The sequence below is a fragment of the Agelaius phoeniceus genome, chromosome 19, assembly GCF_051311805.1.
Source record: "Agelaius phoeniceus isolate bAgePho1 chromosome 19, bAgePho1.hap1, whole genome shotgun sequence".
In the NCBI taxonomy this organism is placed as follows: Eukaryota; Metazoa; Chordata; class Aves; order Passeriformes; family Icteridae; genus Agelaius; species Agelaius phoeniceus.
The window spans coordinates 5,240,282-5,255,840 of record NC_135283.1 but is presented as its reverse complement, the minus strand read 5'-3'; the positions used below and the strand labels follow the sequence as shown (position 1 = coordinate 5,255,840).

Below are 15,559 nucleotides of genomic sequence, written 5' to 3'. Positions count from 1 at the left end.
GAAACACAGACACAGAAGAGAGTTCAGTGGTCCTTGGGCTGCTGGTGCAGACACTGAACAGCTCCTCACCCTTTCTGAGCACACCATCACCTGCTGCTCCACATCTCACTCTGCTTATGGACTCACCACACAAGCACAGCAGGAACTGTTCATTCCATTTGGTTTAAAGCCTGGCTGTACAGAACAGGTAAGGAATAGCCTGAAGCTTCACAAGCTGATGAGACACTGCAGAGCAGACCCTTAATATCACAATTCCTTGCCTTAAACAATATATCTTCTCTCTCAGTCTCCAGCACAAGCCAAAGGCACCCTGGGTGTCCTGACTCAGTCACTTGTCTCCCACCTAAAGGCATTTCCCTGCCAGGCATGTCCTTTCATGGAATACTCAGCAAGAAGCCGCAGGATTTTGAGTGCTTCTCCAGACCAAAGCCAGGGAAGACATTTCCAACTACCTGGTGAGCACAAACACATTGCAGAAGTTATGAAAATTGAGCAAGGAGCATAATCTGTAGCCTCAAACTCTGTGCAGTGAGACTCCTTCACCCCAGGCAGGCACTGCAGTGTCAGTCTGTCCAGCTGAACCATGAGCAGGGTGCCAAGGCACGTTGGGGAAATGAGGAAATTTCAGCCATTCTCTCCAGACAGAAATAACTCAGCAATTCTCCCAGCACATCACTGAGGTAAGAAAGGCTCCTGACCATTTCAATCAGTCTTGCTGCACTCAGTCAGTGGTTCCTTGGTTTTTACAAACAATTAACAAAGTGCAGTTTCCAGTAAGTGATTGCAAATAAATCCTTAGGTGCTCAACAGACAACAGCTCCAGAAAGTCACACAGTGACACTAGAAAGCCCAGATTCAGATCAGTACTGGGGTTTCCAGTGGCTGATTGTGTACCACAGCTCTGCATAACAACACTATATTTTCCTGCCACCAAGCAGAGCCCCAAGAATTGTCCTCCAGTATGGAAAGTTACACAAAGGCAATTTCTACCACAAATTTAGAAGACAGTGTGAAATTTAAGCTCTTGCCATTTCTCAGCCATCAAGAGGCAGTGGTAGCTGTCAGCAAACCAGAGCAGTAGTGGTTATGGAGAGGTATTAACTGCTTAATCCCCAGAGTCCTGTTCTCAAAGACATGTTTGTTGGGTTTTTTTGTTAAAAATCTCCTTCTATCTTCTAAGCCCAGCCCTGATGAGTGACAACAGAGGTTTAGCCCAGAAACCCTCTTCAGTAATCTCCTGTTTGGACAAAAGTCTCTTTCCATTGCCCTGCCCAAACTCCCAGCTGTAACATGCTGTGGGAATGATCACAGGCATCCTAAAGCAGTAAGGAATTCGCCAAAAGACTCCCAGGTGAGGCTAGAAAACAGATCCCACACCTCCCAGACAAGCTGTAACACCTGACACCATCACCTGCTTTGCATCCAAACCCAAATACTTCAGTGTAGGCTCAAAGTCTGCCAAATCCTGCTGGAACAGACTGCCAAACCACCCCTTCTCATGGCCTACTCTAAGAAGTTTAAGCTGTCTCAATGATGCTCTGGAAGCTCAGAATTGAGATTTTCCACTGGAATATAACAAAGTATAATAAAAATCAGACAACTGATTGCTGAACTACAGCTAATCCATGATTACAACTTTGTTGGGCATAGCTCAGGGCAACTATGATAACACTACAGGTATTGCAACACACACAGGAATTGAAGGACTTGCCAGTTTTACAGAGTTTCATAGATTCACAGAATGTTTTGGGTTGGGAGGGACCTTAAAGCTCATCCCTTTCCAGACCCTGCCATGAGCAGGGACACCTTCCACTAGACCAGGCTGCTCAGAGTCCCCCTCTATCTTGGTCTTGAACATTTGTACCATCCTTTTCTGTCCCAAATCACACAAACCTCCTGGTATCAGAACAAACTCCAAGAGTTGCAATGAAGGCAAGAGGATGGGCAATGTTATCCATCTCAGACACTGTTTTCCAAGTGTTACCATTTGTAAAGTCTGAGGCACAGCTGGTTTTTGCAGAATTACTAAAATATTTCCAAACACCCTGCCAGGAACTGCAGGAGTTGTTAACACAGGGATTAAAGCAGGTAGCTGTACCTGGCAGAGCTGCTCTGCTCCAGCACAGAGCATACAATTCCCACCTGGCTGTGCTACATGAAACTAGAAAAACAATCCTAAGGCCAAGCCTTCTCCTGTTTTTTCAAAAAACACTGAGTCTATTTACATCAAGTTCATCCAGGAGTTAACCACAAGGAGCTTGTGAATACAGGGACTGCATAAACACGACTTCAGCACAACAGGAAAGAACTGGAAGGACTCATACCCATCCTCAGACACCACAGCTCTGCTCTGCTCCCCCCTGGAGAAGAGTCAGAAACAGGAGGGAGAACCAGGGACAGGCTGTCCTGTTCAGAAGAGGCAGTCAGCCCCCACTTTTCTTACACTTTATTAACATTTTTCCCAATCAGACAAAAACCCCACCACAGCAAAGTGGGCAAATGCACCACACTCACCAGCTCCAAGAGCCCACATGCACTGCTCTGCTTTATTCAGTGTGGTGTCTCTCCAGGCAAATCAAGCCCTTTCTCAGGTGGGATGATGGCAGTGTCCCACAGGGGAATCAGGAGCAGCTCTGGCCTCCACCATCAGCATCCTCCATGGCTTCCCCTGCCACCCAGACAGCGAGGGCTGGATCCTGCTCTGCTCCCTGGTGCCACACACCCACAGTCTTCCTGTGGGACCTCCCAGTCCCACATCCATCATTATCTGAGCTCCTAGGACCTCCCGAGTGAACCATTCACTCACAGTGCCAGCTTTCACCACTGCTCAGCTCAAGGACCATTAGTTCAGCTTCTTTCCACAGCCCTGTGCACAAAGAGAACCCAGGACAGCCATGCTCCACTCAAAATGCATTCAGGTTCCACCCTGAACAAAGATAAAAAGACACCAAATTTAAGAAAAGAAACCCATTAAAAAGCCCCACCACAAGCACAGTTCTAAAGCAGCAGGACAGAAACCCAATGTTAAAAATCCTAATTCAAACCCAGAATATCTAAAGTGAAAAAAGAGAGCCACCTCACCCTCCATTTGTAAGTGCAGAATAGGAAGTGCAGCCCCCAGGACCACCCACACCCAGCTGGTGACACTCAGAATTAGGGCTGATAAGAGGATTCAGCTGGGGAGAACATGAGTCCCATCCTACCAGGGCTCTGCTGGTGCCCCTGAGAGGAACAGGATGTCCCCCCACCACATGACAGCTAAAATCCCAGTATTGAAAAGAAACATGAACCGAGATTAGTCTTGACATTTCTGGGTCTTGTAATCACAGTGGGTGACAAAAGCAAATTCTGGATCAGAGCTTTTCCCTGAGCAATTTAAACACAGCTATTTTAAGAAGACTGAGCTAAACAAAGGGGTGACAGCCCAAAAGTTGAAAGCCACAGGATGTGGGGTCCTGGGATTATGTGATAATCAGGCAGTCCAAACAGTCTCCAAACTACATATACTTTTTGGAAATCAGGGTGAAAAAGCACTGCCCCTGCCCAGCCTTGTTCCCCTCACCCCATCTGTGGGTTCTTGTCCTCTCACATGCCATGGAGAGGCACTGCTGGCCAAAATCTCTTGACCTCCTCACAAGGTGAAGGCTCAGTTCAGGAGAAGGAAATAATGAGGCAGGAAGCGAAAATTAAATCATTTCAGTGGAAAATGGAAGGGAATGGTTTTTACATTCATCTCCTTTTGTTGGCATCTTGTCAAAGGGCTTTTATTGGGAAACCACAGTTGGACCCAGGGACTCTGGTGGGGAGAAAAGCTGTGTTTTTCCTACTTGAGGCTCAGTGCCTCCTGTGAGATATCCCACAGCAACAGGAGACAGGTTTGAGGTGAAACTTGAACTTTTGGTGTGTTTTCCCATCAGACCTGTCCATGCCTTCCCTGGCAGCCAGTCCAGCCATGCTGGCAGAGGTGTGAGGCCCTGCTGGATCGCTGCATGCTCCAGGCAAAGGCACCAGCCACTGCTGGAGGCCAGGAGAAATAGTGACACCATTGAAGGGACAATCCTCCTGCCCCAGGGGCAGGACGCAGCCACTTCCACACTGGTCTGGCTGGTCCCACATGGTTCTGACAGCCCCATGGTAGGGAACAGCCTGTCAGTGATGCAGGGGACATGTACTGAAGAATTTATTGAGCTGATAAGATTTTAAGAATTTGTGAGCATTTAAGAATTATTTATATTATAATTACTAAGAATTTATTATTTAAGAAAGTATTTTCCTTTGGAGAAATGTATTTAAGAAAGGGCAAAATGCAGTGAGGAGAGAGAGGGAAACCATGATAGAAGGTCCTGTGAGCAGCATGGCTGGGGGAAAGAGGGGAAGGACAGGTGGCCCAGGTGCTGCACTGCTCCCCAGAAGCCCAGACAGAGCAGATATCCAAGCCTGGGATCATATTAATTAGCAATAATTTTTTGGGGTTTTGTTTGTTTTTTTTTAATCTTAAACCCATCCTGTTTACCCGTATCATTTACCGGTGCATGATCTTCCTGCCCTTTACTCCCATGATTCGTTTCACCTCCCTTCTCCCATCCCGGCTGCGGACGGGGCGTGAGGGAGCGGCGGGTGTTGATCGGGGGCAGCTCAGCACGGCGGACCTGGGTCATATCCCGGGAAAAACCCAGTGCCCGGCCCTGTCCCTCAGCAGTGCCCATCTCGGTGCTCCGTCCCTTCCCTGGCGCCCATCTCTGGGTGCTCCGTCCCCTCCCCAGTGCCCATCCCTGGTGCTCCGTCCCCTCCCCGGTGCCCATCCCTGGTGCTCCGTCCCCTCCCCGGTGCCCATCCCTGGTGCTCCGTCCCTTCCCCGGTGCCCATCCCTAGGTGCCCTCTCAGCTCCCTCCCGGTGCCCGGTCTCCGCCGCTCGCAGTCCTCCGAGCCGCCAGGGGGCGCGTTGTCGGAGCCCGCCGCTCTTGGCGGCGCTCGTGCCCGGCGGCGGAAGGACGCTGGTCCGGCACGTGTCCATGGAGGCCGGCGGGTCCCGCTGCCTCAGGTGGGGCGGAAGGGGGGAAAGCGGGAGGCGGCGGGGGAATCCGCTGTGAGGGGGCTGGGAAGGTGCTGAGGGGAACCGCAGACAACCGCACTACGGGAAGCCGCGGGAGCACTGGGGGAGTCTGCACTGTTGGGGACCCGGGAGGCACCGGCGGAACGCGCGGTACCGGGGAAAAGGAGGCACTGGCGGGAGCCACCGATGAGGGGGCCGAGGAGGTACCGGGGGACCCGCGGTACGGGGCCTGGGGAAGCACCGCGGGAACGCCCGGTACGGGGATCTGGAGGGGCTGCCGAAGCACGGCAGGACCGGGAGGCCCCGGGGGCACTGCAGTCCGGGGCTGTCCGGGGTGCCGGGGCTGGCGGCCGCTCTCCCGTCCCTCACCACCCCGCTGTCGCCCGCAGCACGGCGGAGCAGCCGGAGCGCCAGGCCCCGCGGAGCCCCCGCGGGCAGAAGCATTTCCTCCCCGACGGCTCTGCCGGGCAGGCCGAGAGGCTGCGGCGCTGCGGCGAGGAGCAGTGGCGGCTGCTCTGCGAGGAGCGCCCGGAGCGGCCGTAAGTCCATCCCTGGAGCGGCGCTGGGAATGGCTTTCCCCGTGGAAGGGGTGATGCCGGCGGGCAGAGCACAGCTCGGGGGTTACGGGTGCGATCCTGTTGGCAGCAGGTGTTGGTCAGCGCAGTAAACCCCCCGCAGTTCACCTGCACTCAGTGCCCGTGCTGGAGCAGCAGCAGTGCGACACAGCCTGGCTGTCCCTGAAGGAGCACAGGGACATGCTGGCACACCTGTGGCTTCAGAAAGTCCCTCACAGAGCTCTTGGTTTTCACAGGTGCGTGTGTAATCCTGTGGCCTTTGCAGGTAGCAGCTACAGCCTTCTTGGGCATGATACAAGTTACAGAGTGTCTTCTTGATGCTCCTGTGTGGCCTTGTGAAGATTTGACCAGGTGTCAGTGTCCCTGATTTATTAGTCTTGGTGCTTTCAACAGTGCTGCCAGATTTTAGTGTTTATCACTTGGGAGGCATTCACACCCACCTCTCAACACAAACCTTCTCTGCTTGGCCTGAAGCTATTGATTTTTCCCTGTGAGTCCCCGTGGGTGGGGTACAGTGATTAGAAGATGTCTTGGCAGCAGCTGAGTTCTGTATGATACAGAATCACTGAATGGTTTGGGTTGGAAGGGACCTTAAATATCACCCCATTGGACTCCCTGCCATAGGCAAAGACACCTTCCACTAGACCAGGCTGCTCAGAGCCCCATCCAACCTGGCAGTGAATGCTTACAGGGACGTGGCAGCCACAGCCTCTCTGGGCAACCTCAGAGAAGGTTAGTTAACTAACACCTCAGAGGTGTTAGTTCCTCAATATCCACATATCCTGCAATAGGCCCTGCATCTCCAGCAAGCTGCTGTAGCCTGTGGACATGTCTCTGTGGTGCTGACTGAAGACACTTTTAACTTTTTGGTGGTGATAAAGTGGTGCTGCTAGAGCCAGGGGATGATGGCTTTCTGATGCCTTGTAAAAATGCCACCTGGAAACTTCCTGCCTTTGACACCTTCCTGAGCTTGTTTTGTGCCGCTACACCAGGAGCTGATTGTAGCCACCCTAGCAGTAACAAATGAATCTTTATTCTTCTCAGGGGGAATCTGGTGAAGGCTGAGTGGAAACCAGAACAGGGCATCGTGGAGCTGAAGTCCCCTGCGGTGAGTGCTACAGAGTGTGCTCAGTGCCATCATCTCCTGCTGCCTCACAGATTCCTTAATTTGCTTCTTGCAATGGAAAGGAGCCTGGCTGTCAGCAGGGAACAGCCAGAACCAATCAGGGATTTGTGCTCCTGTTCCAGGGAAAGTTCTGGCACACCATGGGGTTCTCAGAACGAGGCAAGCAATGTCTGCTGCCCGAGGAAGCTCTGTACCTGCTGGAGTGTGTAAGTAGGATGAGAGCACTGGGTCCTCACTGATTGGGGGAGCTATAATAACTGATAAACAGCTGGTTCTCAAAGAATTGTCTCTTTTAGTGTGTTGCTGATGGACCTGTTTGTCACCAGGCTGTGGGGTCTTTCCTTCTACTCTCAAGCAGCCTCTGTGTCACTGACAGAGTGTGTCAGTTGGATCTGTGGCCAGTTCATTCAGCTTAAACAGAGATCTTTGGGGTTGCTGCTTGGGATTTCTTCCCAGTATATATGGCAGAAAGAAATTTAAATGTGGCAGACAGAGTAGTGAGACCACATTGTGTTCAGTGTTCCTCTGCTTGCAGAAATGCTGCTTAGGGCTCAGCTGGATTTCTTTGCTGTAGAAAGGGGGATTTTTGGTCTCTCCACCAAAACCTGTTATCAGTAGAATTGGTGCATTGATCTAAAGGGAACTTTTATCCCTCAGCAAAACAAACAGCTTGTGAGTGTCTGATGCCATCTCTTAAATCCTAAAGCAAAGGTGGGGCTTTTTTACCCCTGGCATTCTGACAAATAGTTTGTAAACAAATTGATGGCAATAAAATGGTTTAGTCAGATGCTGAGTACAAAATCCCCCAAAAGCAGAAAAGACCAGGGAGATGCCTCCAGCCTATGTAATGGAAAAGGTGTGATTCCTAGGGTTTTGTTTTCTTTATGAGTAAACACTATTTAAAAAGACAGAAAGGAAGAAAAAGGTGTAGCCTAAAACAGCCTCCTGGAGGTCATTTGCTGTTCCCAGGGGAAGTTACCTATGGGATCTCTGGGTCTGTAAAGGAAGTAAATGCTTCTGAGGAGGCACCAATTGATGCCACCTGAAGCTGTTGTTCATTCCTCTGCTCCAGTTCTCAGTTATGCTGGTATAAGTGCTTTTGTTGTTGTGCTGTATCCTGAATCACTCAGATCATCAAAGTTAATTTATCTGTCCAAGCAGTGGTTATTTTATCAGCTGAGCATTTTGCTCCCAGGTGCATCCTCTGAACAGATGCAGGAGCTGGAGCAGGAGCTGAGAGCTGTGGGTGGGAACTTCTTACTTGGCTGATTAAACCAGGGTATGGGGGAACTGGGTATGAGAAAGGGACTGTAGGTAGTCCAGGTGGCATATGGGGAGAGATGGATATCCTGTCAGGGAGAGTGCTGGGACCAGCTATCAGGAGCAGTGGGAAAGGACAGAGTGTGAGCTTGTATAGATTTGTTCCTGTGACTCACACCAAGCTTCTGCCCTGCAGGGCTCTGTCCAGCTCTTTTACAGAGATGTGCCCCTGTCAATCCAGGAAGCCTACGAGACCCTGTTGTGCCAGGAGGCAATGAGCCTGTCACATTACCAGGTGTGTTGGGACCTCCAGCTGTTGGAGGAGGATGAAGGCAGAAAGCCCAGCCTCTGCCACACAAGCTCTTCCAGTGGCTGGAAGCAGGGTAGGCTGACTGGGGAGGGAAGGGAAATCATTCTCAGTTGTTCCCACTCACCTTCTTCCAGATGTTCAGTTCCTGTTTCTCCACCTTTGCTTTGGGTCCTAACCCTGGCATTTGCTCCTCTGCCAGTGCCACACTGTGTTCACTGTCCTGGTTTAGGGCAATTTTGGGAGAAAAACCTCTAAAGAGGTTTCCTCTAGAAAGCAAATTCATGCAGCCCCTCCCACAACTGGTTTGGGAAAAAGATTTCCTTGGAGAAAAGTGGAAAAAACTGTTCATTTAACAGGCAAAGCATTCACCAGCACAGAAAATAAAACCCCAATATTAAACAATAAAACCTCTCGCCCCTCCAAGAGAGATGACAAACTCAGAAAAGTCCCCTTAGTGGGCTGTAGCTCGACTCACTCAGTCTCTTATCAGTCCTTCCGATGCTGGAAATGCCACAGGTCCAGGCTCAGCCTGGTGGGCCGCAGGTGTGAGCTGCCAGTGCTCTTCTGGTATTCGGTCCAGAGCAGGCTTAGACAGGTCCAAAGAAAATGAAAACCCACAGTCCAGGGAACTTCTCTGCCTCAGCTAGCTAAAAACTAACTAAAAGCAAAGGAGAGCTCTGTCCCACTGTCTGTCTGTCCGCAGACAACACAGTCCAGGAGCAGGAATGTGTAGGAGTGAGTGCAGTGTCTGAAAACAAACTGCACACTTCTTCTCCCCCACCTTCGCTCTCAAAACCAATCTTAAAGGTGCAAAACTTATTTCTGGGCTAAACAGATAAATGGGGATACAAGCATCATAAAGTCACCCCAGGACATCATTCAGTCATAGTGGAACCGAAGTAAATAGTTTGTGTTTAGAGCTGTCATTTAACCTCCTTGCTTTCCTTTGCTCTAAGGTGTTCAGCCACTTGAAGCAACTGGGTTATATTGTACTGAGATTCGATCCCAGGTAACCAACTTTTCCTTCCCGTGCTGCTTTCTCCTTCCTGAAGACCCTGAGACTCTCTGTACCCACTGCCTGGCCCCAGGGGACAGGACCAGAGAAGAGGACTTTGGCCCTGCATTCCATCTCTTGGAAGGATTTAAGGCTAAGAGTGCCACTCTACCCTTCCTTGCTCCTCCCTCCTGAGGAGGTGATTTGGAACATGAAATGGGGCATAAACTGAGGGCCATCCTGGTCCCATTTGGGCATTTTCTGTGTCTTCGGTTGCTATATTCTGGGGGCTGGGCAGAAGGTAGCTCCTCTACATCATCCTGCTCTCAGCCTCTGTGTTGGTCTCTCCTTCCAGCACTGTCCTGTCTCCCTATGAGAGGCAGCTGAACTTGGAAGGTCACTGCAAGAGCTCTGGGAAGCACCATTGCAAGAGGAGGAGGAGTTCCAGCCCCCGGTAAGGATGTGGCCCAAAGCCTTCTCCCATCCTCTTGAGGCTACGCTTGCTCAGGAACAGCTGCTTTGCTGCAGTGTCCTCAGGCTCTCCTGCTGGGGGTGACCTTGTATGGCACCTTGCTCTTGGCTGTTCCCAGGCAGTGCAGCACTTTTCCTGAACACTTTGCAGTGTTCCCTTTTGTCACATGTGTGTGTCATGCCAGGGCTAAGAGGGGCAAATTGCTCCCAAGTGCAAAAGGAGGCCATTGCAAAAGGAACACGTCAGGCACCTCCTCCTACTCTTTTTTAGCAGGAGCGCAGCTACCACGGTGCACATCTTCCATTTATCCACCTCCTCAGTCCAACTTACCTGCCAAGACTCAACAGCAGAGAGCAGACTTGTGTCCTAGGGCTTGCACATGTCCAAAACATCCCCACAACCTGACAATGAGCAATTCTCATATTCTGACAGTTCCCAGGAGGTGGCGTCAGCCTTTCAGAAACAGGGAGGATGAGGCTGGAGAGTCTCTGTTGACAGTAAATCAGTGCCTGAGGAGTTTGGAATTGTAGGAACTGAGAGATTAAACTGCTGGTCTAAGAACTGCCCAATCTCCTCTGGAATCAAAGTCTGAATCTCACACCATAAGAGGTGCTGGCAGGCAGGTTTCTGCCTGGCCTGTGCTGCTTTGGCTGAAGTCCATAGTGTTTGCATGGAGGTGTTTGGGTCAGTGTCTGGGGTGTGGACCTGGCATGGCAGGTTGGGAACATTGTCTATACAAATCAAGGCTGAGATTCTCTTGGGCGTTGAAGTCAAACCTTGTGCAGGACTTCTCAGAAGTTTAATCTGCCTTTGGCATTCACTCTTTAGTTTTGCCTGCTTTTTTTCTTTTCTCATTTGTCTCACAAAGAAATTGTTCTGTAGGATTTGCAGACCTATCTGGGTGTTCCTGCCACTTTTGCTGTCCTTCCTTCAGGCTTGGCAGACTGCATTCTTCCTGTTAGCAAGGAGCAGGCAGAATTTAAAGGAAAGCAAGCTCTACCACATGCTCTCCCTGAAATTTTTACTGTATCTTTGGCTTTAGGTTGCATGAGAAGAAACATAAAGTAGATGAGGACCTTCCAGAAGCTGAAGGGACCTCCAGCAAAGATGGAGATGACTATGGAGACTCCATTCCTGTGGATGAAAAGCCCTTGTCAGTGCAGCCAAAGGAATCAGATGATGGCAGTGCAGAGGGGGAGTCAATGCCAGTTCCTCTTGATACTGGACAAAAGGACTCTCTGAGCTTCTCCAGCAGGCAGGCTGGAGACCACAAGGACAACAGCACTGGCACCCATGCACCCCGCTGGGATTTTACCACCATCACCTTTCCCAACATAGCCTCAGACCAGCCATGCACACATCTGCCCTCCCCTGACAGCAGGCTCCTGCCAGAGAACGTGCCAGGCAGGGAGGTGGATGCAGCTTCCTGGTGCACACAGATCAACCAGAAACAGGAGAAGCTGACGCGGAAGGAGAGGAAGCAGCGCGAGAGGGAGAGCAGGTACAAGAGCAGTGTCAATGCCGACCAGGAGGTGAGGTGCTGCTCCAACTGGCAGGAGTACAAAGCCCTCTTGGAGCAGAGGAGGCAGCAGAGGGCTTGGAAGCGACCGTCGCACCTCTGGAACCAAGCTGTCACACCACTGCTGCGGCCAGAAGAAGTGACCTCGCCAGGTAGTGGCTCTGGGAACTTGACAGGGACCATTCTCTCCCCCCCCAGCTCTGAGAAAGAGTGTCTGTTATGCAGCAGCAAAAGGGATGACATGGAGAAGCTGACATCAGTTCTGGGGACAGTAGTTTGAGCAGGAGAATCTTTCTATAGCCCACTCAAGTGCCAGGATAAACAAGGCCTTGGGAGGGCTTCTAATCCATTCCCCATGTCCTGCTGTATTGCAGTCCTTCCTGCTGGGCTGTTAGGCATGTGCAGCCAGGGCCAGCAAGATGCAAAGCAACTGCAGAGTGTCTGGGCTGTGTGCTGGGAGGAGATGAGGAAGTTGAGGTCTTTGAAGTAGCCAGTGGTGACTGTGGAGCTGCCAGCCATTGTCAGAGGAGGAAGGCTCGTGGGTGGTGTGGAGTGCCCTGGGAGGGAAATTGCTGGTCTGATCCTTTCCCGTTCCTTCTCCCTCCAGCTGAGCTCCTCCAGCAGATCAGTGTGCTGCAGCCCTCCCACATCCTGGATGGAGCCTCCTGGTTAGTATCCAGCCAGTCGGCTTGGAGCTGTTGGGGAGTGGGAGTGTCTTGTGACTGTCCCTGCTTGTGAGGTCTGTGAGGTGCTCCCAGCAGCAGTTTGGGAGCTGCTGCATATCCAGGCTGCCAAGAGAAGCCAGTGCTCTGCTCCATGACCCCCTTGCATCTCTAGAGAGGTGGTGACATTTCCATGAAGTAGCAGGTCCTGCAGCAACAGAGCCAGGGCTTTCCAGGCCAATTAAAACAGCAGGGTTCCTCTTTTATCCTGCCCTTTCTTCTCTGCCCCCAGCCAGAGGTTTGATTGGGTTTCACCTGTGCCTCATCCCTGGAATGTGCTGCCATCCCTGCTTCAGTGGTTATGAAACCTTGGTTTTGGGACTTTGGGTTCTGCTCCTGCCTCAGAGTCTGTGTGGTGCTTGTGAGCAGTTCCTGCAGTGCTTTGGTCCTATCTTTGTTAGTGCTGCATCTTGTGAGGGTGTGGGGTAGATGTGAGCCAGGATCTTGCTCTGGTCTGATCACAGGAAAGCTCTGGAAAGTAATTGATACAGTTGCAGGGTCAGCCCTTTGAGGAGTGAAGCCTTTCAAGGGACCCAAACTAGTCAAAACTAGACCCAAACTAAAGGGAGTTTTTGCTCCCTCTTTTCTCTGTTGTACCCATACCCTGCCGTGTTCTGATCCCATACCTGTGTGGGTGTGTTCCCCTGCAGGCTGCAGGAGGACCGAGAGGCCATGAAGATAGACTTCAACGTGTACCAAGCAGACGCTGTGTCCAAGTTTAAGAAGACAAACCCTGGGAAGCCCCATGTCAGGATGTGTGTTCGGAGGTACCCTCGAATCTTGTGCTGTTTCTGAAACTTTGCAGTTGTTGTGGAAACGAAGTCCTAATTATCTGTGAATGACCCAACATCTTGTGAGCTTTACAGATCATCAGAATGTCTCCCTTGAGGGTGGTCCTGCCCAGGATTTTTTTTTTTCAGTTCCTCATCCTTTGTTGGAGGCTGTGGCCGACAGTTCCCCCCTCTACCCCCTGCCCTTGCTTTCAACCCACACTGTTTGGTCATGTGGTTGCTGCTCATGTCTGAGTATCACTGGGAGTCAGGAGAAAGAAGCCACAGCTTTTATGCAATGCTTGTGAAATTCAGGTAGAACCCAGTGCTATGGGAGCTGAATCCTCAGTCAGTGCAGATCACTGTGGAATTCTGCAGACATGAACCTCCCCAGAACTTGCTACAGGCTCTGAGCCATAGGTTCAGTATTTTGATCTTTGTCGAGTGTAATGTTAAAATCACTAAGAACAGAGGGTATGTGTCCCCTTTCTTGCTGGATCCAGAACCTGATACTAGAAGTCTGTAGCTAGGTACAAAGTTCAGCTTCTGCCTTTTCTCATTTTGCTTTATTGAAACTGTCCCTCTGCTCTCTGCAGCTGTAGTAGACAGAGCAAGGAAGGTGGTAATGCAGTTTTACCAAGGTATATCATCAGCCAGTAGGATGATCCTTGTTGCCTAAATATTTTCATTGATGAGCAAACAGACTCTGCAGAATTAAAAGGAGGGAAAAGCAGGTCAGATGTTGATCCCAGCAACCTAAAGATCTTCCCAGCACAAAGGCATTAAGATTGCAGTGGATTGACCATGTGCCAGTATCCCTGTGAGCCACATCTGACCGGCACAGCGTGGAGCAGTGTGTAGTTATCCTTGTTTTTGGCAAAGGATTCAACAGCTCCCAGTTCCAGGCATGCTGGGTAGTCACTCTCAGGGCTGGCAGGACTGCAGTGGGTGGGGAGAATCCCTACCAGCTCCTCAGGCCAAAGGGAGCTGTTGTGATGGCTGGCCAGGACAGCTTTGCCTCTGTGTTCTTCTAGCTTGGAGAACAAATAGGATGTTTTTTTCTCTCTGTAGCTTTGATGAGCAGATCCCCTCCCTGCGGGCTTTGAAGCAGGTGACGTATCTGAGTGGGGACGTCCCTCTGGTCTTTGCACTGGTGGATCATGGAGAAATCACCTTCTATTCACTGAAGGAGTTCAAGCTGCCCGTTGATGTTTATCACTGAAGTTGCTGTCACTTGCAGAAATGGGATGGGATAAAGGGAAGAGTTTTACTCAAGAGTTGTTTTCCTGATTAATGAAATATTACAGAAAACAGAGCCTGTGATAACTGGAACCGTGGGAAGTTGGCCATTTTATTGGCTGTTACAGACTTCACCCACCCAAATGGCTCAGGCATAATGTGTGATTTACAGCACACGAGTCTGTTTGGCTTAGCTGGGCTTTTCTGGGCTGGAGTACACACTGCTTTGTTCTTGAAGCCACTGGCTCTCCAGCTTTCTCACCTCATGGACCACCAGCCTGCCTTTCCTGAGTCATCTTTTGCTGACTGTGGACCATTAGAAAACACATTGCTGGTGATCCTTTTGTCACATGTAAAGAACACTGTGCTACACCGATGGAATGGTTGGAGTGTCACTGAGGTCAATCAGGGACAGAAAAGCTGATCAGTGCTGGTGGCCTGAGCCTCTGTCATTCAGCTGTGCCATCAGATCAGATTCTGGTCTGGAAAGGGCACAGCCATAAACTCGTTTACCTGGAAGAAAATTTCCAGACACTTGAGAACAGAAAACTGTGCCTTGAACACAATTTCATCAGCCAGAGGCCACAGAAAGCCCCAGAGCATTTCAGACAGCAGCTTGGCCTCCTGCAGCAGCTGTGCTGAGATGCATTTTGGCCACACAGTGTTAAGCCATACTAAAACTTGACCACCACTATCAGCACACTGCATCTGGCAGTCTCAGCTGGGCTGAGCTGCAGCCCCTCTCTTTCAGCCCAACATTCTCCTATCTGGCTGTGGATCCTTGTTATTTCTCTTGCACATGGGAGGTCCCTGAGTAAAGAGAAAACCTACAAATTCCTCATGAGCTTTCCAGTCTGCTCTCCACCAGGATATCTAGGTACCAAATTTGCTTTAGCCTCTATGCCAAAAGTGCCAGGTGCCAGAAGGTCTGCTCAGTGGGTGGAAGTGAGCTAAGCATGGCTGTGTTAGATATCAAAGTTTTCAGAACTGTAATAGCAACTGGTTTAGATGTGTTTTATTTGGTATTTTTTTAGTTCCTTTTGGAGATGTGGAGAAGGCGAAGCAATAAAAAAATCCTTTTCCAACGATTCAAGCTCCTCGGTGTATTTCTTAATTCCCCTAGAAATGTTAAGTTATGCAGAGGGAGACTGTGGAGGCTACTGGGACTCGAGCAGCAGCTGGTGAATGCCTGCTCAAGGTCGTACTGTGGCTGTGTAACCCTGGTAACCCTGCTCCTACGCCGGCTGTTCCCGGGGAGGGCAGCGTGACTCAGAGCCTGGAGGTGTCCCTACATCCGCGTGCAGTTCCTGTCGGCACACGACACCTCTTCCTCGTTCATCTTCCTCCTGCGTGGTCAGAGGTATCGTAGCCCAGGGTGCCGGGGCTCTGCTGCCAGCGCCGGCTCCTGTTTCACACACACGCCCCACTTATCAGATGGTGGAAGTCGGCGCGGCTCTCCTGAGGTGAGGGGTCTGGCGGCTCCTCCCACGCTCCCTCCCCTTCCTCTTCCTCCTTCCAG

General features: G+C 50.8%; 2 protein-coding genes across 3 annotated transcripts in view; one reads left to right on the top strand and one right to left on the bottom strand.

The window, feature by feature from the left end:
- The window catches only part of GRB2 (growth factor receptor bound protein 2), a 200,535-nt gene that overhangs the window by 184,157 nt on the left and 819 nt on the right, over nt 1-15,559 (bottom strand). The gene's annotated exons all lie outside the window — the stretch shown is intronic.
- Nucleotides 4,943-15,128, top strand: TSEN54 (tRNA splicing endonuclease subunit 54). Of its 2 annotated transcripts, none has more exons than XM_077188279.1 (11): nt 4,943-5,041; nt 5,443-5,592; nt 6,673-6,736; nt 6,877-6,960; nt 8,211-8,309; nt 9,281-9,333; nt 9,674-9,772; nt 10,833-11,461; nt 11,917-11,977; nt 12,682-12,798; nt 13,873-15,128. In XM_077188279.1, exons 1-11 carry the CDS (start codon nt 5,013-5,015, stop codon nt 14,021-14,023), a joined length of 1,536 nt encoding a protein of 511 aa, XP_077044394.1. In that variant the 5' UTR covers nt 4,943-5,012; the 3' UTR covers nt 14,024-15,128. The 2 variants fall into 2 exon arrangements, with proteins under 2 accessions (XP_077044394.1, XP_077044395.1); XM_077188280.1 differs by lacking the exon at nt 4,943-5,041 and adding an exon at nt 5,104-5,256.